General features: G+C 40.2%; 1 protein-coding gene across 1 annotated transcript; it reads right to left on the bottom strand.

Moving 5' to 3' along the window:
* oprm1 (opioid receptor, mu 1) lies at positions 1-26,557 on the bottom strand. The gene is made up of 6 exons (XM_035606939.2): positions 25,907-26,557; positions 6,345-6,694; positions 4,581-4,756; positions 4,114-4,292; positions 2,816-2,999; positions 1-2,241 (listed from the first exon to the last, which is right to left on the bottom strand). Exons 1-6 carry the CDS (start codon positions 26,179-26,181, stop codon positions 2,236-2,238), a joined length of 1,170 nt encoding a protein of 389 aa, XP_035462832.1. The 5' UTR covers positions 26,182-26,557; the 3' UTR covers positions 1-2,235.
* Between the last annotated feature and the right edge of the window lie 242 nt (positions 26,558-26,799).

Raw genomic sequence — 26,799 nt, forward strand, 5'->3', positions numbered from 1 at the left:
TTAAATCTAGAATGACATTTTATTCCACAGACAATGCACTGATGAACAGTTATATGTAGTATATGTTAAATTATATATGACGTGTTACAGCATGCAAGTCATGAAATACAAATTACTTATTACTGTACATTAGATAGACAAGAAAAGGCCATTTCAAAAAGTCATGGTTGAGGCATAAGTCATGTAAACAAGCAAATTATATGAGTACACTGGATCAATGATAGCATTGGATTCATTTTATATAAATTTACCTCAAAGAGCATATTGTGACACTGAATTATACATAGCACATGAATGCCAAATGTCACCTTTTGTTAGACAGTGTATGTAGCTTGTAGTTACTGACAGAAGTCTTTGGGCTCACTGTAGCTGTATGAGCTCGCTGCCTCATAAATCTACAGAAAACTTGATTCATAAGTTTATGTAGCCTACAGCATCAAAGTGTGGGAAGATGATGAAGCATCGTTGTTTCTTCCCTCCATACCAGTACACCATGTTATTTTCCTCTGCACACGTGATGCATTGACTTGATAGAAGTCCTGCTGCTATGTTTGTGATAAGTCATTTTTAAATCAGAAGACAATTTGGACAATATTTCTTTATTTTGTCATTGTAGCTGGTGGCTGACTTGAAATAATAACCATCTACTTTGTGTTGTTAATAATTAACTGAAAAACCTGACACTTATGATGGGTGTGAAACAGTTATCAAGGTTCAACTTGGTATACATTTTCATATTCACAATTTAAGTTTTTATACACATTGTCCTCTGATTAACATATACCTCTTCAGTTAACAGGGCAGATTTGATATTGACAATATTTATATTCAGAAGCAGAATGACATTCTGGTCCACTTTCTGCCAATTTAAAATTGAAATCTTCACAGACCTTTAGAAAAAAGATACTGGTGCAGAGGATATCAAGCTCCCAAAAAGGCAACTGACAAGTAGAGCATACAGCACAACACATAAGCACGAGCAATTCTAAATATAACAAAATACAATCCTGCCTGGCTCATCTGAGTCATTTTTCAGAGAAGGAATTACTTCATTAAAACCCCTCATCCGCAGCAATGGCTGTTAAGGCGTCGTTACACTGATGGAACCATATGTCCATACTATATGCCACAACAGGACGCTGTGTCCGCTGTGCAAATGGGCTGATGTGCCTTCTTTGCTGGTTTGAGGATCCACAGTTCAGCGCAAGGATCCAGAGTGAAAAACACAACTGGTCTCTTTTATGTACATTCAGAAAATTCAACAGAGAGGAACATTCAATGCTCTACTGTCTGTCAACTTGCTGGCAAGTCCAGCAACCGGGTAGAGAACGTATTTACAGAGACAAAGTAGAAGGGAAAGGAAATTAACGGAAAGGATGCAGACAGAGAGGACAGTAAATGACGGGTTAGGTGGGTTGAGAAGAGAGAGCACAGTTGTACTCTGTCAATCCTCTTGAAGTGGTCAAGACAAGAATGGTGCCATGCAGATAAGTCAATGGAGAATAGTTGCATCCTTATAAAAGAAGGATGAAAAGCACAGTTGGAGTGTCTATGAAAGTCCCTTTTGTCCTCTTATGCCTTTGTGTGAGAGTCACAGAGCCTTTATAACCTTTGTCCTGTCACATGTGCGAATGGTTAAGAAAGAAAACTGTCAGGAAAGACAAATCAGCAAACGTAAGACAAAAACAGTCAAGAGAATAAATGATAAGATGAAGGTTGTGACACGACGATTAGTTCAATGAGGCAGCACTGCAGGCAGAACAGAACATCATCACATTAGGGGCTTGTGAACACGGCTTTTATAGATCAGTCAATGTGTCCATGTGTACTGCACATACTGTATTCTGTCTAGAGTGGACCTTACTTGGTAAAGTGCCTGGAGATAGTGTACAGTGCGTTGTGATTTGGCGCTATACAATTAAAATTGAATTGAAATTGAATTGAATAGTCTACATTTTGGTAACAATGATAATCCCAAAAATGTGTAAAGTTTTAGTAGATTTAATGTACAATTTAACAGCTTCTTCAATTAGGAGGTCATAGACTATTTCTTGTCTAGTTTGACCCATGTACGTATCTGTTTAAGTAAGAGACTTCTGCCCTGTGTGTGTGTGTGTGTGTGTGTGTGCGTGTGTGCGTGTGTGTGTGAGGTCAGAGCCCTGTGGTGACCTGTGTGACCTCAGAGTTGAGATCGTCACAACAGCGAGAGTCCACCGACGACCCCTCCAAGGCTAGTCATACCTAAGGAGAGGAGTAACAAGAGGTAAAAGAATGTTTATTGTATGCTACGCACACATTAGTTTAACTGTATATGTACCCTAACATTATGAAAAAAAAATTCATTGTGAGGGTCTGAAGCCAGATCCCAACTGATATTGGGTTGGAGGCGGGGTACTCGCTTGGCAGGTCGCCAGTCCATCACTGGGCTGACACGCACGGCCATATTCACACCTATGGGCAAGTTGAGAGTCACCAATTAACCTAACCTACTTGTCTTTGGACCCGGGAGTACCCAGAGACAACACAAGTCGACATGTGGAGAGCATGCAAACCCCACACAGGTCAGGTTCGAACCCGCAACCTTCTCGCAGCGAGGAAGTGACAGTGGTAACCCACTGTAGCGCCGTCTCGTCAAGGCGGGAATCAGCGAGCATGCAACAACTAGTGAAAAAAATCTGCACACAACATCTTATTTACTTCATCTTCTGGCTCACTGGCTGTTGTGGCTTTACATTTACTGTAATAGAGGAACAGATCTTAGTAAATATGCCTTTAAACAATCCAAGTACCGGTATATGTACACGGACACAATTACCTGTTGATTGGACCTTTCTCCAGTGTTTGCACTGTTGTGATCCCGCTGTGGGAGCTTGCGGCTAGTGGCTCCGGTCCGGGACGAGTTCTGTATCTCCAGCACGGAGGGACTCGGGGTGCAGAACTCACGGAAACAACGCTTGAAGTTTTCATCCAGGTAGCCGTAAAGAACCGGGTTCAGACTGCTGTAGGGGGCCAAAACCAAGGTCAAGTTTAACAATAGAAAATCAGCTTCCCCATAAAATCAGCAATATAGTTTTCACCTTTATATACAGTCTGATTAGGGGTGTGAGAACTACTAGTCATTGTACAAAAACACGTACCAACAAATGCACATAATAAAAAATGATCTACCATTTGCTTCTATTTTTCCCCCTGTAATATTTCTGTTACCTAAAGAGTATGATCGGTTGGCCAGTTATATCGACTGGTAAACTTTGATTTCGCAGAATAAACATTGCAGGAAAGATGTGCATTTATGTTAATATTTGTAGTTTAAAAAAAATGTGTTAATTCAAGTTTAATATATAGCTTTATATTTTGTTGTATTTGTATTTTCTTTTTATTAAGAGTTATAGATTATAAAGTTAATTGTTAACCTGAAAAATATCAAGCCTCAATTAACACCATCTTAGGAATCATATATATATATATATATATATACACACACACACACATATATATATATATATACATACATACATATATATATATATATATATATATATATATATATATATTAGTGCTGTCAATCGATAAAAGAAATTCACTAATTAATCGCACAATTTGCTGGGATTTATCGCGATTAATCGCATTTTCTTTTCCTAAGACGGAAGTTTGTAATAATGGATAATTAAATTTAAAATTATGGATTTAATGTAGAATTATTGCAAAGGAAGTATTTAAATTCAAATACTATTGTTTATTAGCATCTTTTTAACTTTGAGCACAGATTCTCTCCTGTGAACTACAGATTATTACTATTTAATCAACATGAGATTTTTTTTTACTTCCTAGTATCGGTATCGCCATCTGCCAAAAAAAATACAAATCGGTCTGCCTCTAGTAATGTATATTTAATCAGGCTTTTATATGCTGTAAGTAACACAAAATCAGTATTTTTCATTTCAAACATCTTTGAGATAATATAGCTGAGATAAATTGTTCTATTACTGGAGAAAGAATAAAAATGCCCTCAGCACAATACAAACAAATAATATTTTGAATATAACTAAAATGATTGGTCTGAATTGTAATTCCTGAAGGCTTAGAACTAATAGATTCAGTACTACAGTGTACCTGTTGGTGTAGCCCAGGGCGATGCAGAAGTGCCAGGTGATAGTCTGGAGCGTGGAGCTGGGGATGTCGATGAGAGTTGTGATGATGACAAAGATGTGAATGGGTGTCCAGCAGACAATGAAGACAGCGACCACCACCAGGACCATGCGCGTGATCCGACGCAGGTTCCTGTCCTTCTCCTGTGTGAAGGAGGTAAGTAGTTTAGTGCCGGGGAAAAGTGGGAGGAAACAGGAAGAAGTACAAACAAAAAGGATGAAGTGTACTAAAGATTGAAGTAGGAAAGAGAAGGATAAGACAAGGAAGTTATAGTGGAGGTTGAGAAGGTGGAGGAGGATTGAAAAAGGTTGAATTAGAAAATGCATTTGGAAGGATGAGTTAATGGTGGGGAGAAGATGGTTGGGGGGTGAGAGGAGAGGTACAGGGGAGAGACTCAAGAGGCAGAGAGAAGAGGAGAGTTTTTTCTTCACCTGGGACCCGGACAGCATGCGCACACTCTTGAGCCGCAGGATCATGAGGCCGTAGCAGACGGTGATGATGAGGACAGGCATGATGAAGGCAAAGATGAACACACAGATCTTCAGCAGGGTGTCCCAGTACCAGGATGGGTGGGGGAAAATCAGCTTGCAGTCAACAATATTGGAGGCTGTGCAGGGTGAGGAGGAGACACACTTACTGTACATGTTTACAGGTCAACCATGCATTACATGCACTTGAGTAGTTCAATTTCTATTGACTCTATGAACAGGTCTTGACTAACAGGTGAACTGCATTCCTCTGAAATGTTTTTTTTTCACCTGGTTGTACACAATGCAACAGAATGTAGTCTTGCGCAGCAATCGTATTTAGGGAAATAGAGTAGGGTTAGGAATTATTTCCATTCCTGAATGCTCTGTGATTCTTTTTAATTTTTCCTTTAATGTTTGTGTCCAGCTGATTGGTTTAAGATCACTATCCATTCCTGAGAGAAATATCTGGGCCAGTTTCTTCACCAGTTAGTTGCTATATTTTTTTCCGTCAGCCATTTTGGAGCAGCCTTGTCTCGAGGTACGTCTGAGGCCGGCAACGCGTTAAGAATGAGCTCATTCATTGGTTCATGCTTTGCCATTCGTATTGTCATGTCTCCTGGAGTTCTAAAGATGGCGGACAGCGACGTAACCTTTCATAAATTTTCTTTGAATTTACAATTCATACAAAAGCAAACAGAAGCATTTAAATGCTGCATTTAACTTCAATCTGGTTCAGGTTCGGGTTACGGTTCAGGATGGGTGTATGGTTTCGGTCAGGGTTAGGGTTCGAAGGGTTAACGGAAATATTAATCTACTATACAATCAATCATGTTGCAATCTCTTATCGTTTTGTGGCCCTACAACACGGCCCCAACCATAGATCCTTGTCTCATCACGTGTGTGACTAACGCGCTAATGTCCCAAAGTCATTTTCTGCTTAAAGAACTTAAAGAACGCATAGGGAAAATGTCACCAAAAGTGGCAAACAGGTTTAATGCAGTGCCGGGAGATCAAATGAATGGTGTACTGATTGCCTCGCACTTAAGATGCCCACCATGAACCTCAGTGTTTCCACTCTAGGTCTGCCCATTTGCCGCCTGTCACGTCCCCTCACTCTCCTCGTATTTCACATCTCTAGTAAAGGGGCAAAACATCCCCAAAGACACCTCTCTAGTATCGTTGCCACCTAATGGACAAATGGTGCTTATCATAAATGTATTTGATGTGTTCATGCAGTCTATGTTTACCTTGTTTGTGGCTGTGTCCATCTATTGAGATAATACATTTTTTCTGCAAAGATGAAAATTGTCTCCTTGTTTCTTGACTGTGCAGTTACGTTGGACATCCAGCCAGGCCTAAAGCATTCGATACAGTTATTTTGTGCAATTACACATTACAACTCTTCTGGGTTGTCTCCTTTTAGGGAGCCTGCCGGGGTACATGATGCGGAAAATGCAAAGAATCAATTCCATATGTTTTACTACCTTTTGTGTTTGTATTTGTTAATGGAGAACTCCTCCAGTTCTTTCATTCATGGTTGCTCCTTGTGTTATCATAAAGGCTTTAACGCATGTATGCGTGTATACAATGCATACTGAATGATGGGAGGTCTTTTATACAGCTTCCAAAAAACAATTGCTCCATTTACAGTAAAAGCATTTGAGTGTTGGAGTGTTGTACTCAGCAGCTATCAGGAACAATGGTGCACGTGTTGTTCATGCTTACAAGTGGCAGCAGTGGAGGCCATGAACATAACGGGCAACCCAATGGCGGAGGAGAGAATCCAGTTGCAGACATTGACAATCTTGGCGTTGCGGGGTGTCCTGAAGTCCAGCGCTTTGACGGGGTGGCACACAGCAACATAGCGGTCGATGCTCATGGTGGTGAGAGTGAAGATAGAGGTGAACATGTTGTAGTAGTCGATGGACATCGCCATCTTGCAGAGCATGTCCCCAAACGGCCAGGTCCCCATCAGATAGTTGACGCTTTGGAACGGTAGCGTGCTGGTGACCAGGGCGTCAGCCAGAGCCAGATTAAAGATATAGATGTTGGTGGCTGTCTTCATTTTAGTGTACCTGTACGAACAGCATTGATATATTATGAGACAATAGGACCCTGGAAGTAGATTCATGACAAAAAGAGGGGGAAGCTCATGGAGAAGAAGCAAAGAGCGGACTCAGATCATTCACATGTATGTGCCTCTCCACTGATTCCAATCATCTATTTATATGAAGATTCACACCACTTCCTGTAAACGGTATGCTAAAAACGAAATGGCATTTTGAAACGATCTTCCTTGCCTCTTTACCACATAATGGGATTTTGATACTGTTGATGTCTCTGAATTTTTCCAGATAAACTGAAGGATAATGTGCTCCTTTATGAGTTTCTGAGAATAATATCTTACTTATCAAATAAATGGGCAATTTTAAAGCCCCCTGGATTATATGAAAAAATGCTTTTTCACCAAGCTGAAAAATTGGGCTGTTCGCAGCACATAAAAGTTGAGTGTCCATATGGAAATTAAAGTAATCTTAATATTCTAACAGTTTCAATTCATAGCAACAATCATGGCAGAAGGTGCTGCATTAGTAAGTAAGTATCCTGGGATGCTATGTGAATAATTCAGTTCCCTTGTGTCAGCTATGAGCAAAATTTGTAATATAATTATTTTTCTTTGATAAGCCCTAAAGGCTCAGTTTAAGGAGCTGCCTACAGTGGTAAACCCCAGGATATATCACAAAGGAACGACTCTCTTAAGGCTGTCTACAGATCATAAAATGCAGATTTGGTTGCACAGATATATTTATTGAAATGTAAATGTAAATTCCACAAATTCCTTCCCGTTAGTTTTGTACAGCTGAACTATTTGAGGTTTTGTATATTTCATTCTGCATTTCAACAGCTTTTTAAAAAACAAAACCAACCCCTTAACCCGAATTTGAAGATGGAAAAAATTGCTTTTTTGTTTGAATTACTATGAAAAGCTCAATTAAAGTTGCATAAATACGTCATGTTCACTTTTCAGCATATACACTGAAAGGGCAAAGTAGTCTATCCTTGGGTAGCTTGCGGTCATCTGAATGAAGGGTAATCACAGGATGTGGAGGATGATGTCTTTTGAAGTACATCACAAAAATGTTCTTTCAATCAATATAGTGGAAAATTTGAGAAGGGACAAATGGAAGTTCAAAGAAAATGGAGGATAGTGTTTACAGAAAACAGAAAAAAAGACATGGATCCATTAGCACAGAGAGAGGAGGACGGAACACAGATGATTTGAAATGACTCAACTGTTTAGAGTTCTTGTCAGAAAAGACATTTACTATATTTAGAGTTTTCTGTGAGGACGGCTGGATCACATCAAAAAGATCTAAAATGATTTATCTTGGACGGACCAAAGAACCAACTGAAATATTTAAGAAACAATGATTATAATCCAGTCATTTTTATGATGAACACATCTCCAGGTGCACATGTGGAAAATACTATATTTAACATGTTATTAACAGTATTTTCCAGGTCACTACCTAAGAATGACCCCTTCAGGGGCGGGGCCTCTTCCAAGGAGTCCACCATGTTGCACTGCCATATTTCTAGAGTGGCCCAGAACAAACAACCACCGTCTCTATAGTGAGGCCAACGTCCCTCCAAGACATGGCGCCTGCCCATCACATGCAGGGCTTACATATAGAGACAAGCAACCATTCTTTAGAGGTGCAGCTGGCTGTAGCTGATATATGTCAGAGTGGTACACATCTTCTCGTCTAATTCTCTGCCAGAAAAAAGAAAGAAAGAGAAAATGCATATTTCCCAAAATGTATGACTAGTCCTTTCATTTCATTTACAAAGCACTACAGTAATTGTACTGTTGCCGCACTAGACAAACACTGCTGTAATGACATCTAATTCACATAGATTCGCAAAGTGACAATGACGCATTACACCCAGTGGCCTTCACTTTATCAAACCCAGTCAGTCGACCGGCAAGGCAATTTACTTTCTTTCTCATTCCAGCAGCCGCCTCAATAATCCAAAAATCCTCTTAACAACCAGAGATGACAGTTAGTTCATTTAATCCTTATTAACTTTAACACTGACAGCTTAGTGGGTTTGTTATTTCAGGCTTTATTTGCACGGGGACCAACGAGACGCCTCGAGATGCGGAAAAAGCTGTCACCCCACACTGAGGACTGCACTGGAGCTGCAGGTAATTTCCAACATCCCCTTATTGACTTGAGACTGTCTGCAGATGACAGCTTGTGTTGTATATGGCTGAGGCCTTCTTACGTACAGTATGCTGTTTGGAGGTGAATGGCCTCATTCACCTTAATTAATGTTTTTTAAATTTTGTAGCTTTCATTTATTATTTGCCCTTGAGTTGACGCCACAACGATCATTCATTGTCATTATCTTTTCATTACATTATATTGACATGTCTTTGTTTTTCAAATTTAAGATCATTCATTTTTAAATTTGCAGAATCAGCAATTATACAATAGCATTAACAATTCAAGGTAAACATTTTCTGGCACTGTGCACACTATCACATCGATTGTTGTTGATGTATTAGATGGTTTTTCCAAGTTATACACAACATAAACAAAACTGTTCATCTTGCTCCAAGCCAGTGTCTCTGCATTTTACTTGGATTTTGAGATGACAGTATAAACTCAGACTCTGAGATATATTTCATTCTTTGACCTTTTGAGGGAAATGTTCTTGTTTTGTGGCCATGTTTTTTAGAGCAAAGGAAGTGTTACAAAATGAAAACTCGTAGGGAAGCTGACTTTCGAGCCCTGAGTCATGGGTGGATATGTTAAATTTAGTTCAAGTTAGGGAAAATGGTTTTGGTTAAATGTCACTTTGTGAGAAATCATAACAGTTTAATGAAGGTTAACAAATCAAATACAGTATATTCTGTTAGTGAACGCAGAATATACGTTTATACAACATTTTTGGTGTTGCAAATCACTTCATTTCTAGGAGACAGGGTTTCCTGCGAGAGCTACCCACCAGCAGGTATTTTATCAAATTGAAAACACCTTTATGTGCTGCAACTGATGTATTAATTGTAAGCTTAGAGTTATAAAATGGATATTTACTGAGGAAATCAAACACATAAAAATACTCCATACAGAGTAAGATTCATGATAGCAGCAATTTTGATAAGCATCATTCAAAAAGAGGATAGAGCTCTCCTGTGAAGGGCATCTCCTCTGGGAATAAAAATCTGATGAGACAACAAAAGCTCTGTTCATAATGTAAGAAAGATGGAGTAGATAAGAAAATTGACATTTCATGTAAAATATAATGCATCCATCCATTAGCTATGGGTGCTGGAATCAATCTCAGCTCACATTGGGGGAAGGGCAGCCTGAAAGGTCGGCAATCAGTCACCAGTTAACCTAACCTGTATTTCTCTGGACTGAATCCTAACAAAACACACACACACACATACACACACACACACTAGCACAAGGAAACTAAGAAAAGCCATAAAAGGAAAAGAAATATTTACAACAAACTGTCGGCCTGATACTGAGAAGATTAACAAGTGCTGGTGAAGCCACAGTGAGACCAGACAGTGTTAACCATCTGCAAAGAGAAAAACTTCAATACGCTGCTTTTTCTGAGAATAAATAACTCTCGATGAGAGGTATTGTTCCATCTTCATCTTAACCACTTGGACTTGGTCTTTTCTTGGATCACTGGAGCTCAGAGGCCGCAGTAATGGACCTTAAAATCATCCAAAACAGTCCTTCCAGTGAAATCTTGTATAATTCATAGCCTTCCATCAACCCATTATGTTGTTTCCACCTGGAGGGCTGGATGGGGCGCTGTGTGTATGTGTGTGTGTGTGTGTGGGGGGGGGGGGGGGGGGCTAACAGTTAAAAATAACAGAAACGTCAACCTATTCTCTGGGAGGTTCTCAATGATGCATTATTCAAACATCCACATCGTTTGAGACATACGCAGATGCCCAGCTTTTTCAGTGCTGTTAATTTCCTCATTGGAAAACATTTCCACGGATACGCTTTTAACAAGTAGGCCAGTTAAGATTTGATTTGATGATTTATTCTATAATATACAAAAATTCAACAGTATTTGATGTAGTCATTTGAGCAAAAATACAATTATAATATAAACTCTGACATGTTCTATGTAAAAACTGTATGACAAATTAGTGAGGGAGCAAATTACAATAACCTCTAGCTAGGCTGCCAAAGAAGCATTAAATGTTGCTGACACTTGACTTTTTAAATTCTGGCACATAGTTGTGATATCAAGAGAAGGTTTTCTGCAAGGATCCAACCAATCTGAAATTGAGAATATGCTTAATGATAAAAAAAAAAAATCCACTGTAATATAGTCATAGAGAACTTGCTGGAGTGGTACCAGCAAACACATTCAGCAAGACAATCGCGGCAAAACGTCTTAGGGCTTAGTTTAAAAAAGCGTAGCGTGTTCTCACACAAGCTAATCAGAACCTAGGTAAAAGTACAACTTAAAGCACTTAATGGACCATTTGTGCTAAATGCTAATGTCAGCTTATTAACTGGCACAAAAAACACAAGGCTAACATGCTGATTATTGACAAATTATCAAAAAACATTAAGTACAGCTGAGGCAATTTAAATTAAGTGTTAAATTAAGTATTGGACACCTGCTGGTGGCGCTACAAGAAAAGTCACAAATTTGTACCTGATGGTGGTGCTATTCTACAGGATTAATGGTGGTTATAGAGGAAATGTCAAGGAAACACCAAAGTCATTAGGATTTAACTTCAGGGCATTCCTAGTATCTGTACCAAACTTCAAAGCAAACCATCTAACAAATCCAATGATAATATTTCCCAAGTACTGTTTTGGCCTTCTGCCATCAAATCCTGGATGTCACCAAATTTCCTCCATCTCATGGGCCTCATGCAAGAACCATTCATACAAACAGATTTGTTCTTAAATCGTGCATACGATGATTCCAGAGCTTCTCTAGTTTTATTGACCACTCGAAGCGCTTTACAGGACAAGTCACATTCCCTATTAACATACACTCACACAGCGCTGCTATTTAATACGCTTTTTCCGTCACATTCATACACTTGCCGAAAGAACCATCAGAGCCCATTTAAGGTTAAGTGTCTTGCCTAATGTCACAAAATCAATACGAGCCACAGCCATTACATTATTATGCTAATTTGCTATCCTCCTGCACAGGTGGGCCATGCCAATATGGAAACAAATCTTATCAAGATAATTTTTTTCATATTGATCGATATCGATATATATCACGATATGAATCAAATCACTATTTCTGTCAAGCTTAAAGGTTGTGAGATGTAAAGATATTATAATATTTAAACCAAAGTTAATTTTGGTTTTAATATTATTATTTTTTTTTTTTCAGAAGTTGAACATGACAAATTTACTGTAGAACATTAAACAATTGCTGCCCTATAATGCAGTTGTATGAATACAACTGCTGCAACTGCTAAATGCTTTCCAGCCAGTTTGCAGCGCACTTCTTGTCGGACTTCAAACAGCCAAAATATCTCCACACCACCAAATTCCTCGGATGCTTCTTTCAAACAATGTCCTCGTCTTTTGAGCCTCGGACTGATGTGCACGACGGCAGTAGCCCAAACATTAATACGTGAGCTGCTGCCGGCTGCTTCTGCTACCCTCTGCTGTGTGCGTCAACCGAACGTGACAGTAACTCTATTCCAGCCACATGATTGGTTCAGCACGGCACTATTCTCATTATCATTGGCTGTGTGGCTCGATTCTATCGGAGGAAAAGTTATTTTGTGATTATTATGTTTATCGTTTTATCGACCAGCCCTACGCACAGTTGGCATTCAGCATTTTTGCCCATCACGTAAATTTACACACTTTTCTGAAGATAGAAGCTTTGATGAATCCGGCCTGGCCTGTTCATACGAACTCACGGTACAAACAAATGTAAGAGAAATTTAGGATAAGAATACGAAAATGTTCTTGCATGAGGCCCATTGAATCCAAATCTGAGGTGCTTTATTTGGCCCCACTAGTTGCCACTGCTATTCCTGATGCCATGCCAATAGAATGGCTTTAAAAAAGGAACAGAATGACAATGAAAAGTGGACAGCATAAACATTTTGGGCAATTATCTTCATCATATTCTATATCCTTGACTGTATATGATGGGAAATGTTTGTAACTATTTTAAATATAATCTGTGGCATCACAAGGGGACGTGTGGTAGAGGGACGCTATATTCGTCTACCGGTACTCATGGCCCCCGACTTTAGTAATGAGTTTGTGGTCCAGGCAGATGCCTCGGAGGTGGGTCTGGGGGCTGTCCTTGCTCTGGGTAATTGGTATGAACCAGACTAACCCCAGCTGTTCATTAACAAAGGATGAGGAGTGGCCTAGTTATTTTTGGCTGCAAATATTGTACAAACCTTGTTTCCTTCAGGTTTGACAAAAGAAACATTAAGACAGGGACTGACAAGAGCACATATGTGTTGACCAAACATGAGAGAAAATGCTTTCTGCCCACACAGCGTATTCCCTCTTCATGAAAACTGAACTCGGCATGGAGCCATGTGCCTGAATGTTATTTCAATGATCACCGTCTGTTTTCACATGTGAGGTTCATGCGTCACCATAGCAACAACTGTGACCAAGGAAGGGACAATCTTATGTTGGGCAAGATTGTAAGATCTTAATCATATTCCAGGAATCACTGTTTTCCTGTCTGCGCTTGATTTTCTGGACAACTGCTCTTCCGATTGACCTTTACAATTGGTGGGTGTATTTCAAATTGTGCCATGATGACTGTGAAATGTTTTTGATGAGAATTCCTCGAGACCCCAAGCCTAAGCCTCCCATTTAATTTAAACTGCACATGCTGTGATGACTATGATGATGGGGTGAATGTTGTTTAAGGAGTTTGTAATTAGAACCCATTATCCCATTAGGTATTTTTTCTGTAACTGATGAAAAACATTTCTGTCAGGGAAAGTTTGTTGGAAAATTCCTTGGGTTTTATGTTTTCTGTCAGATTTAATGAACCAATGACAAGAAACCTTTTATTGCATCATCCACAGGCTAGAATATAGAATATACATGTATGTGTGGACTGGAGCAATGTGAAGTTTTGGTTCAACATTTGTTTGTATTTATTCATAGATGTTCTTTCATTACCTTAAACTGATAATGTCTAATGGGTTCAACATCAGCCAGTGAATATTAGTTCCACTCTTCATTCAACTGCCACAGTCTCTGACAAATAATTTTAATAAACCTCAACCAGTTAATTGCTGTTTAGTATAATTTTGTTCATGGCACTGTAATAAAACAAAAAAGTTTTTACACATTTAAATAATGAAAATAAAACTGGATTTACTTTAGCTAATTTCTTGCTCATTGTTAGTTGGTGTTAAGTATACATTTCCTTCCCTTGTTGCCTTTGATATTTTAATGATAACTTTGGAATGCTAACAGATAATAAGAGACATATAATATTAGCGGGAATTTAAAGCTACCAGTACGTGCTTTGTGTATATTTGAAACAAGACTGTAGTAAAACAGTCTCGTCGCCGTATTTCAACAAACGTCAAGATGAAACCTACACACTTGTGGTCAACTATTTGGAACAGAGGCAGATTCATTTTCATGACTCTTGTTACACAGAAAGCTAAACACAATTCATCATGAAGCAGCAAAGCTGGACCATGTATGTGTTGCCTTGTGCATGATTCATGGGTTGCTGCTGGGTGCAGATAAACCATTAAGTCCTGGTTGCAGAAACAGAGGCCGGTACTGTGAACAGACATCTGTATGCCGCTGGCTCAGACAATAACACTGTCCATGCACACTGAAGAGCATGATGTATTAAGGTGCACAGGGTGTGACTGCGTGTGGGTCTGACTGCTGGGCATCTGTTTCTTTAGTGAGCAGTAATCGGAAGTGGAGATTTTTCTGTTTATTGCATGTATGTGAAGTTTAAATTCTCTATATATAGAAATTCACAATGTTAAGATATTGGTATCTTAGATATCTATATCATGATAAAGTACATTGGAAACATCAATTTACAGACTATATGTAGTCAAAAAAATTGAATATTTATTATATTTCTGGAAAATTTGCTCAATAATTTGCAAAATTGCTCACAATGGCCTCATTTACCCTTACATATTAAATGAATTGTAATCGTAGTATAAATAATAAAGGATTTTTTTCAGAAGCGGGGGAAGGCCAAAATCAGATCCAGCTTATTAATATCGGTTCTTATGGAAAATCTTTCCTGTCCCAAGCCATTACTCTGTACAACACTTTACCTCTGTCTCACAGAGACACTCTGGACTCTGTGTTTAACACAAATCCCAGCACATTTTCACTGTCATGTCGTCTTCTTATGCACATTACTGGTAACTGATTACACACTTGCACTATGATTATGTACATTCGTTATATTTATATTCTTCATTGTGGCATAATTTAGCAGTTCTTATATTTTTACATTTGTATTTCTCATATTTTTGAAATATTTTGTAAGGTGTGTTGTGTTACAGATACAGATTGGGATTGATAAATTTCATTCATTCATCTACAAGTCAGTCGTCCAAAAATCGAGGTGCGACCCGACTTGCAGTTAATAAATGCCCCTCATGTACTGCACTTTGCCTTGTTGTCCCTTTCTCTGTTGTAGGCAGACTTTTGACTTTTAACTCAGTCCATGTTTCACTCGGACGTTAGCATTAATGCCAAGTGCTAGCTCCTATCAAAACACAGGCACAGTTACGTTGATGCGTGACGTATATTAATATCTATCTATATATATATATTTATCTATATATATGTGTGTGTATATATATATATATATATATATATATATATATATATATGTCTTTTAGGAACGGAATGTTCCTAAAAGCGAACATTTACTTTTTAGGAACGGAAGCGAAATGTAACTTTTTGTTACAGGTAACCGGTAACACTACTCTGTCCTTACTTATCTCGCTGCCTCCTTCTCCTTGTGGGCATGTTCCCTACAGCTCTCCATCGCTGTGTCTTGTCGTGTCAAACAAAAACGCCCTCGCAGGGTCTTTAAATTGGGACTTCATGACATTTCATAAAATTCTGCAGAAGCGGCAATAATTTTGCAGCGGCGGGCCACCAAAATGAACGTAGCAGAAACACTGCAAAATGTCAAGATGGTTGGCAGGTTTATATTGTCGTACTGTAAATATTGCGTTATACCTCAATAAAATTGCATGGCAAGCCATCCCATTGCTGTTGAGATATTTCAGTTTCGTCCAAAGTGGTGTATCAACAAACCAACGCTGCCATCTTTAGAGCTATTAATCTGGCTTTGCAGACCAATTTTTCACTATGCATTTGTAATTTGTAATAATTTAATATTGTTTCAATAACAGATTCATCAGACTTCTCCACTGCGACACTCAGTCCTCATATTGAACCCGCTCCATTTTAATAAATGATTGTGATTGGCCCAACCAGTTTCAGACTGGATGGAAATCGGTCTGAAGGGGAGGACGCCTGGGAGAGTGAATAAATATGAGCTTTTGGTATCTGGTGATGTTGTCGCTGTGAATCCAGCCTGACTCAAGCTGCTGTCAAGGCCTTCAAGAGGATCATTCAAGTGTAATTCAATGTGATTCTGAAGGTACAACATTAGGGCTGAAGTAATATGTTTTATTTAACAGTTGAAATAATTAAAATGCTTGTTAAAATATGTATTACAGCTCTTGAGGCTTACGCAACATACTAAGCTCTACTATAGAGTGATTTGTGTTCAGAGGCATGAAGAATTTGAAGATTTTAATACTGTTAAGGTCACTTATTGTTTTTATTTTTTTCCTTTTGAATCTTTGACACATGAATCAAAAGATCCTGAGAATGATGGAGCTGTGAAAAAAGTTAAAATAATAACAGAAATTTGGAACCAAAAACAAAAGTAAATTAATAACACCTATTCATCTCATGTCCTAACTCTTGGAAATCATTTAGGTAAATGGAAGGCATTAGAATAGGCACTGCTGATAATATGGTGCAGTGGAAGCTTATTGACTGTTGGACAGTGGACCCGCACATGGTTTGGTTTCGACAGGCTGAAGCCTTTATTCTGTCGCTGATATAAAAGCATTTAGAGGTATTTAAATGCATTATGTTGACACTTGAGGGGAGCTCGAAGCAACAAAAGGCTAACACTTGAAAAGTAATAAGCTAAAAAGACAATCATGTAATATTAAAAATGGAATAAGCAACATATATCTTTTTAAATTAAAGCTGCACAATGTAAGAATTGCTCTCGGGTACACTCCACACACCTATAGGTGGGAGGCATCATTTAAAACTGTTGCCGTGTTGGCGTGACCCCCCCATGCACAGCGATAAACAGATAAATTTTTTGACAAGCTGACAGAAAAAAGAACCAGCAACCTTAGATGCCAAAGAACTATGTCAACTGACAAGGTCGAGTAATGTTACAAAATTTTACACAGATATAATGCATATTTTTACTTGTTGTGACATCGGAGATGAAAACTAACACAACAAAAAGAATGAGAGTTTTTTAGTTGAGCTAAAGTACCTCTTGGCTTTTCTGCCTATATACTTTTTTATTTTGTAAGCAGTTAAATGTGGTTGCATTATGTTATAGCCACATGTTGTGCATAATATGCATTGAACAGTGCAATGTCATGCAGGCTATCTGAGATTTGGAAGATCTCAAAGGTATAAACATTTTTATTTGCATGGAGGTCTGGATGGGACTGAGGTAGATTTGTTTTGGCATTTGGAACAAAATACAAATATCCGTGAGACAGAGATGAAACTGATAAGGTTACAGCCAATGTTTGACTCTTTCATAAATAATACTGACAGGGATGTTTACTCTGAGTCGTCAGTGTTGCCAAAGCAACAAGGCCAGATCACCAGTCCAGTGCTGGACTGGTGATCTGGTTTACTGGGGGGAGAACGTTCTTTTGGGGCCGAAATAATCTCTTTTTTTTTTAAAGAAAAGAAAAAGAAAAACGTTGTTTGACCAACGACCGGCCCATAAAGCAGGGACCATGGCCTATTGGTTAAATTTCTATATGAGCCGTGGCTCGGAGGCAAGAATCTGTGGAAGGATGAGGTGAAAGCGTCAAAATGGAGAGAGAAAAGTGCAAGGAGGGTGCAGAGGTTTGTGTGGACCAAATTTTTTTTTAAAATCTAGCAGTGGATACCACCAAATGTATAAATATTTACAAACTGTTTGCTGCAGCGATTGCACCAGCTTCAATATTTATACATTATATGAAAGTGTGTGTGTGTGTAAATATACGTGTATATAGTTATATGTTTTAATTATAGATTACTTTTATTGCTATCTGTGAGTAGCTCTCTACGTACAGTAAGTTGAGATTGTTTGGTGCTGCTGACTATAGAGCTGCACCTTCAAGAGGTAGACACATGAACTGTAGATCAATCTCACCAAACAAACAAGCACAACATTGATTTAATTGCTCAATCACATGGAAAGATCTATTACTCCTCTCTGAACATGATTATAAAATTAGAACGTGATCAACTGTAAACTTTTGCATATATATTATATGCAATATTTGAATACATGGAATCTGCATAAACTGAGTAGTCAGTATCAAATGAAGTTGGAACATCTCCATTAATTAATTGAATGAATAACTATTTGCTCATTATCAGTATAGTATGTAGTTTAAATTGTACATCTTTTTGCACATCTTTGTCAGGGAATTCCAACAATTCGGGACCAGAATGGAGGAGAAACCACTGCTTACTGAGTACTGCCACATCATCAGTAAGAAACCCTTGCTCAGAGCTGAATGGCACAGAAGACAAAGGATAGAGAGAGACAGGAAGAAAACTGCGCTGACCCCTTGAGCTACACGAAGCAGCTGTTAGGGCAGAAGCTCAGCAACTAACCTGCCTGCTCAAAGGAAGAGGTAGATAATTTCCTTCGTATCACCCTGTGCGACCTGAACAGAGAGCAAGTGCTGGGTCCTGAGAGTGCCCTTTTGGACATTCCAGCCCCCTTGGTGGAGTTTAACAAAAGAGAGTCAACCTGGAAGGAAGTCCAATAGGTGGTTACAGCAGCCAGATCCACTTCAGCTCCAGGGCCCAGTGGAGTTTACCCCATAAGGTATACATGCGCTGCTTATAGGTCCTTAGAATCCTCTGGAAGATGAGGCAAGGGATTTGGCAAATGGAGAACAGTTACGAAATAGTAGAGGCCGATGGGGGGGAGTCTGGATACCCAAGGACGAAAACTCAACTAAGCTGGAGCACTTCAGCACCATCTCACTTCTCAGTGTGGAGGTTAGGATCTTCTCCACCATCCTATGCAGAAGGATGACAGACTTCCGCCTAATTAACAGGTATATCGACACCTCTTTAAAGAAAGGGGGCATTCCTAGAGGCCCAGGGCTCCTGGAACATACAGGAGTTGTCTGGAGCTACCAGGGTTTTGGCTAAGACACAAGGGTCTGGTGGACACGGTGGCAACAGGACATGCAGGGTTGGGAGATATCGCTCATCTTTCTCCAAAGTACACATTCTGTTGGATGTTTTATGGTTATGTATTTATTGCTTTAGTATGAAATTACTTTGATGCTATCAGCAAATCTAGGCTCGTTTCTCTTGTCCACTTACTTCCCTAAATTGCCCCTTCTTCGCTCGTGTTTGCTTTATGCTCACTCAAACACTCCCTCTTTATATTGCTATGCAAACCTCTCAGGTAGGTTCCTCAATTCCTTTAAAATCACCAGAGTTGCTCTATTTGTCGTAGGTGTGCAAAATAATTCTGCCATGTTGAGAGGCTGGCAATGGATTCTCATCAAAGTGTAAAATGTGGTTTAAGAGATATTTAGCTTTTCAGTCATCAAACAGGACTGTGTGTGACCTTGCCACATAGCAAAATGCCTTCGAATCTTCATAATTGCATCACTTATTTCCTGGAAGTTCTCATTGGATGATAAAATGAACATTGCCCCAAACCCCAAAATTATATTGCTGATCTTTGTGAGTCAAAACACACTCACACACCCACAAAGAAGATAAACTGAACAGTTACAAATCAAGCAAAACAAGTCAGAACGACAAACCGCTTGGCTGAGTTTGTTTTGGGACGTCAGACAGAAACAGACACTGATGATTCACAAACACATATTGCTAGAAAAATTACACAATGAATCTCACATGCAGTCTTCACAGACACTGCTTTTTTGCACTTCTGGTTAGATACTAACTGCATTTAGTTGTCTCAGTAGTTGTACACTGAGCAAAGACAATAAAAGTGAATCCAAGATCATCTAAACAAACTGAGTGCTAATGACATAAATAGCAGAAGGAATGCATTTCTGTTCCTAAACTGCCAGTAAGATATTATCAGTGACTACTTCCCAGGTATCAGATTTAGCTAATCTGATCCAAAATGTTCCTGAGGGTTTTTCCTTCCTTCTGAACCATCATTAGGGTATGCATGTCTGTCATATACCATTTTTAGAATTTTTTCTTTTGTTTCTACAAAACCTAATCTCAATCTCTGACAACCATGGTGGGAAGCCAGAGACGGATCGTTTCTTCCCTGCACTTGTTTGAGGGACAAACTGATTGAGGGACAGGAAGGGTTTATGGTAGCCTGGCGTAGCCAGACTAATACTCACATGCCTATTACTCTGGGACCCCCAGACGCAATTGGATAGATCTACAAAAAATGTCAACAGACTAGAGCAGAGAGGAGATGTCTGTGATGATGATTCCACGATGTCTGTGAACGAGTGTTGCGTTTTTGTGGGAGGAATTCAAAAAATATCGGGTACCTTAAGTCAAATGCTCATTCATCAGCCGCAGCGTTGGTTGTTTATAAAAGTCGCATCTCTCCGCGTAATGGTATAAAACCCGCCCATTATCAGATTATCCTTTGTGATGGACTGGCAATGAGTGTCAACACCATCTTGAAAGCTAAACAAATGCTGCTAACAATTTAATTTCTTATTTCCGAAGGAAACATTAACAAATACATCATCAATAGTGAGAGGTAACATATTGGACTGCGCCCGACTGGCCTGACTAATACTGAGGAGGAGAACAAAATGACAAGACAAAGGGGGTGGAAACTCAGGAGGTGCACAATTAATCATCAATCGCAGAACGCGTAACACAACCCCCTTCCAATACATGTACACGATAATGAAAGAGGTTGTACAAACACTTTGATAATTGATACAAATCGTCCACGGAACTGAACAGAAACCTCAGACACACTAACAAATTTTTGCCTTGCTGTTTTTGTGGCTGCTTCATGTCCACCTTTACAGACTAAATGAGGGAAAAATATCTACTACCTCCCGCCATTCTGACTGATTTGCTAATCATTTGTAGGGATTCGGGAAAAAAAAAATGAAGACAGAAATAAATGTTTTAGGACCCAATTGATATTGTATAGATCACAGTGACATTAATCACATTTTCAACAACAACTGATCATAGGTTTTGCGGTCGCTGCCCTCTCCTTGTGATTCACTCTCTTAATTGTTTTCCATTCCCGCGAAATCTGACAAATAATAAATTGGGAGCTAATTTGGGCCAAAATCTAGATCCTAAGTGACGTTGGCAATGGAAACGTGGACCTCAAGAAGAGATTATCAGCTTGTCACTCATGTACACTGTGGTTAATTTACTGAAGAGAAGGCTCCCTGTTCCCTGTCTTTAATACACATCCAAGCAATGTATACAGCAGTGAAAATGTTAGGTCGCTCCCAAACTACAATGAGTTTCAATACAGATCTACTGTTGAAACTTTGACATACCAGACTTGATGTACAGAGACATTTTAAACAGTAAGTGAGTGAGTCACTTTGTAAATGGCAGGAGGACAAAAGGGCCCATCAATTATCAAGTAGAGATGGAGACCATATCTGTCTTTTGTATCCGCCTCTTTAGTTAATCATCTTTCCTTCACTCTCTCCCCAACTTTCTCATCGTGTAACAGACTATCATTTCATTTCTCAAAAAAAAAAAAGATCTTCAGTCTCCACAGCTAAGGGTCTACAACTGGTCAAGAATCCTCTCTCCTTCTATTTATTTCCCCCCCTTTCTGCGATTCTTTCGGGTATTCTCCAGCAGAGTCCATTGGTGTTAAAAAGGACATTACTCATGGACACAGGACGGTCTAATCACCTCTTTGCATGTTCTCTACACATCATTGTCTCCCTCACAATAAAGTATGCTGTGTACCTTGTTGCAGACGGCGGCATACAGAAATACTTTTTCTGAAACAGAGCAGAAAAATCCAGATTGCTAAAATTCAGGCAGCTTTGTGCTGAACGCACAAGTAAAGCAGTTAATCAGAAGTATGAGCTAATAGTTTTATTGTTGCGAAAGCCGGAGGTTAGGCCCTGAATACATTTCCTACGACTCATTTAGTGCCAAAGCAAACATAGTAATTGCAGTATAAAATCCAAAGATGTCAAGCTGTTCACTTGTCATTGGTTAACAGCGATCATGGCCATGGTAAACAATAGCTGCACAATTACCGCTGTACAGCGGTTCAAAACAGATGTCAGAGGTACAAATGTTTACAGGCTGAGAAGAGGTAAGAGAGGAATGCACCAAGTGCTGCACTCTGCACAACGCACAAACATGCACAGCGGAATGAAACTCTATATGACTGATGTCATTCTGGGTTGGCAGGAGGCTTTGTTCCGCTGGAGGCTTGAAGAATGAATACTGTTGGTTTACCTCCAGGGCTCTTCTGTGTATATTTGAAACAATCTGCTGCATGCTCGTAGACTGTCAGCCTCTACATGTGAACAGCCACGTGAGTCTCATCTATCATGAGAATGGTCATGAATACACACAATTCGTTTCTAGACTTTCGAAGTGGCCATTCACACCCATACAAAAAGAGAGGATTTCACATAAAGTCAGAGATCCTGAGGACTGAATTGTATGCATTATTTCTTGGTTTACCACGTGACTGATCTGTGTTAATGAAAGGGGAGCAATTCTCTTTCATCCTGCACAACTCACCTCACCTCCTGATAATTGGAGTTAACAATCACAACCTGATAAATGCACCTCTTTTTCATTTAATATAAAGGTAAAGGATGCACATTTCTTCAAGTCTGTCTTAAAACAATACGGACACTGTCCCCCATCGCTTAGACTCTAATTCTTTTGGAAGCAGCCTTTATGAACAGGAGAAACATTTACAGTCACCAATAACCCTTTCAATGTGCATATGAGTATGTCACTGTTGACTTGAAAAATGTGACCCAATCCTTAAAATTTGGGAATATTTTCCCATTTTTGGATTAGTTAATAAGCACTATAGAAATCATACATTTTTAGATTGTATTTTTATAGCCCATATTCACAAATCCAAATTTGCCACGTAGGGCTTAAAAGGCTTTAAGGTCTGTGAATTGCTGCTGAGCGCTAACCCAGCTGCCGGGTGTCAACAACACATTAACAGTTACTTATTTGAAGCTCAGCCCGAGTCCCCGCTGTTTGTCATGTCAGTCAGGGGCAGCTCGGAGAAATCCATCGCAGGCGGAAAATAACGAGGATCTAGGCATTACACTTGTGTTTCAGATACCGTCGACTCTCATCATAACATCATATTTCATGCGACTGGGTTCACATTCTCACATAAACAGCAGGGACACAGATGTTTAAAAGTTACTTTGACATCAAAGAGCTAGGTCATGGAAAATGTCCCTTATGTGGAGGATCAACAGGATTACACACGTCACATTTCTTGTGTTGCTACATGCAGCAGTGTTACAGCGGTTGAGTCAATTCTAGTCAGTTCAGATTTTCAATCATCCCTAAAAAAAAAAAGCATCCAAGGTTTTACAAACATGATGTACAGCAGCTCTTCTATAGCTGGATTGGGGGATGGAAGCAGGGGTTGAGGAAGGTGGTCATTTTGCACTCCGTGCAATCAAAACGCCTCCCAGTGTTTCCATGGTAACAGCAAGCACTCTGCTCTGGCAACATATTCCTTGTGGAACCCAATGGTTTCTGTTCAACCGCGATTGATTTTTCCGATTGAGTGTGCAGATCGCTGGTTGTGTTTGTTTGAAGGGAAGTTTGCGGATGTAAGTGGGGAGCGAGCAGACGGGGGGGAAAGTGAGACAGCAAACGGACGTAGAGATAAAGAGTGAGAGAGAAAAAGGTTTATGGTTTTAAGGTTCATCATTACTCAGACAGTGAGGGGGAAAACATCCCTCATCCACTGCCGTCACTATTTAATCTCGTAAAATTGTGTTCAAGGCCATGACTGTAAAATGTGGATGGAGAGTTCAAGACTACATTTCCATTTACAAGTAAATATCCACTGTGTCATTGGCTTAATGGCTGTTCACTCTGAAACTGACGAGAGATGGAGACAAGAGACCGGTGGGGTGGGATAGAGAGAAAAATAAAGACGCTGATGAATGTAAATGACGTGGAGAGACTGGGACGTGGAGTTTAATTAGTGCACACACAAACTCCTTGATTGTCAGTCAGTATCAGCGCTGATGCCCATTTCATTAGGACAGAGAGTGGCAGGGGGACGAGTTGGTCATCCTAAGTCTGTTCCCACAAAACAGCCAAGGATGTGAGACATCAATACCCTTCACCATCTATCATCTGCTTTGTAGACAAACTACTGTAGAATACATATTACAAGCCTGTGTAGCAGCTCATACATAATAAATATTGAACCCCTACCAGCCAGTGTCAGACATACAGTAGATCACTTCCTTAAAATCCTGCTTTATCCTAATTTATATTTTAAAAGGGGGGATTTGACTTCCATCAGGTCGGTGCTCTTCCTTCCTTTTTCCACTTCATTTATTTGCTCTGTACGTGCCAGGGGGGCAGATATGTCGAAAGAAATTGGGGTAAGAAAAAAAACAGCAGAGATGCAGGAACCATCCTCTTAAGATGTGCACGTTCTTGAGCAAAACAAAACTATTTTGGTGCTCAGGACGATGGGGATGATGTGTGCAGTCTGGCAAATGAGCATTTGCTTCATACCTCACCTGCCCTGGAAACCGCCTGAGAGGAGAGTTCTAGGAGTAACAACGTAACGATGTCATCTTGTAGTAGAGAAGCACTTGAAAATAGAGAAGTCGCCTCCTCATTTTTCCCTTATTTCTCTGATGAAGTGGCCTCACAAATCTCGCTCGGTCACTATTCTCCGACTCCTTCATTCCAATTAAGTGAACAAGAGTAAAAAAGGACAAACCTCCTCTTTGTCTCCATTATCCACTTCTTAATCTTCTTGTAGCACACTATCAATCCCCCCCCCCCCCCATTTGTGCACCGCTCATCAAACAATAATAATCCATATTCCTTGGAATTTTAAAAAAGGGAATAAAAGTTTGTCAAAATGTGAAATATTGATTAAATGAGATGTCCATGTTTTAGCTGGACACATTTGGCACGAAAGGGACTTTGATGATAATAGGTAGCCAAATGCACACATTGGAGCATGTAATGTAAGTCTTAGTCTATACATATCTTTTTCTCAAACTAAATGCTGAAGCGGAGTGTGTTGGGCTAACTTTAAGGAAACCAACAGTCTGCCAGCTGCTTATTTTAAGTGCATTTTATAAAACTACTAAAGGCCGCCTCATCTCATTTACATGACACTTAGAATCAGCCATTAGCTGAATGGATGAAAATGAAACCACTGCGTCGGTGTGGACAACGGCAACTTCGTGGTGCGTAGTGTGTTTGTTTAGCAGACTCACGTTGGACTGGCAGAGTCATGGAATAGCAATTTTTCAGTTTCGGGGTGATTGTTGGTGAAGAGACGGATGGAAACACACAAACAAACACACACACAACACACACACACACACAGACACACACACACATCCCTCTGTTGTTGGGGATATTGACAGTAGCAATATAAAATATGGAGCGTGCTTTTTTGTGCAGTATCCCACTCTCTCACCACACTCTGCTCCCTTTCTGCGCAGTGGGGGCAACTCACTGCGAGGTTGGAGGCATTTTACGCACGAACGTTATGTGCAGGGCCTCATACACTGCGCGCGCGCGCACACAAACACACACACACAGAAAAACACACACATGGGTATGCAGCAACAGGTTATAAGCCATTTCTCACTTGCTGTCATGTGAAGAATAAGAGTTTGTCTATAATGTAAATGTAAACGGCCTGGTTGTGATGAAGCACCTCCACACACATACCAGTGGGTTTTTTGGGGGGAGTAGGCTACTTTGCCGTCTTACCTGACGATGATGTACATAACCAGCACGTTTCCAACCAGCCCCACCGCGCACACTATGGAATAGAGGGCAGTGATAACAATCGCTATGATGACCGGGTTGGCGTCGTCTTCGTCCAAGCGGCCGGTCAGTGCGCTCTCCCTGTCGCATCCCACCTCCGCCAAGCGCGAGGTGTTGTTGTTGCCGCCGGTGAAGTTCACACAGAGGCTGCTGCTGTTGAAGAGCACGGGGAGTTGGCTCCGGTAACCCGCGTCCGAGCCGTTGCCTGCGCTCTCCATGGTCCTTGCCTGGTGTCTGTGTGTGTGTGTGTGTGTGTGTGTGTGTGGCGGGAGATGCGGCGCGTCTTTCGCGTGGCTCCTCGGCGAACTCGGTGCCCGTGATGCTCCGCTGGACCTTCGACTGTCGTTTGCTTGGAGGAGCGCGAAACGGACCGCCACTGGCGCGAAATCTCGCCGTGTGGAAGAATGTGGCAGCGTGCGATGTGCTCCAAGCCTGCGCGAGACTTAGTCCACTGACGAGCCCCGGCGCGGCACAGCGAGCCCGCACGGGACACAGGGCACGACGTGGAAATGAATGAGTTCGCTCCCTTTCTTCCTCCCTTCGTCCCTATGGATCACCCCTGTCGCCCTCTACCTTATTCTCTTTTCTTTATCTCAATATCTTCTTTTCCTCCCTTCCACCCCCCCCCCTTTCTGTCGCAGCCCACCACCATCCATCATCCCATCATCCTTCCTCTTCCCCTCTTCCCTGAACTTGCACCCCCTTCTCTCACCTCTGTTCACCCCACCCTGCTGTTTTTCCATCTGTCTATCCTCCTTTCATTTTTTTCCATTATTTCCATTCATACCTCTAATTCCTTGCTCTTGTTAACACTATTTTCTTTCCTATATTTTCTC

Source organism: Scophthalmus maximus, chromosome 10 (assembly GCF_022379125.1).
Source record: "Scophthalmus maximus strain ysfricsl-2021 chromosome 10, ASM2237912v1, whole genome shotgun sequence".
NCBI classification, from domain to species: Eukaryota; Metazoa; Chordata; class Actinopteri; order Pleuronectiformes; family Scophthalmidae; genus Scophthalmus; species Scophthalmus maximus.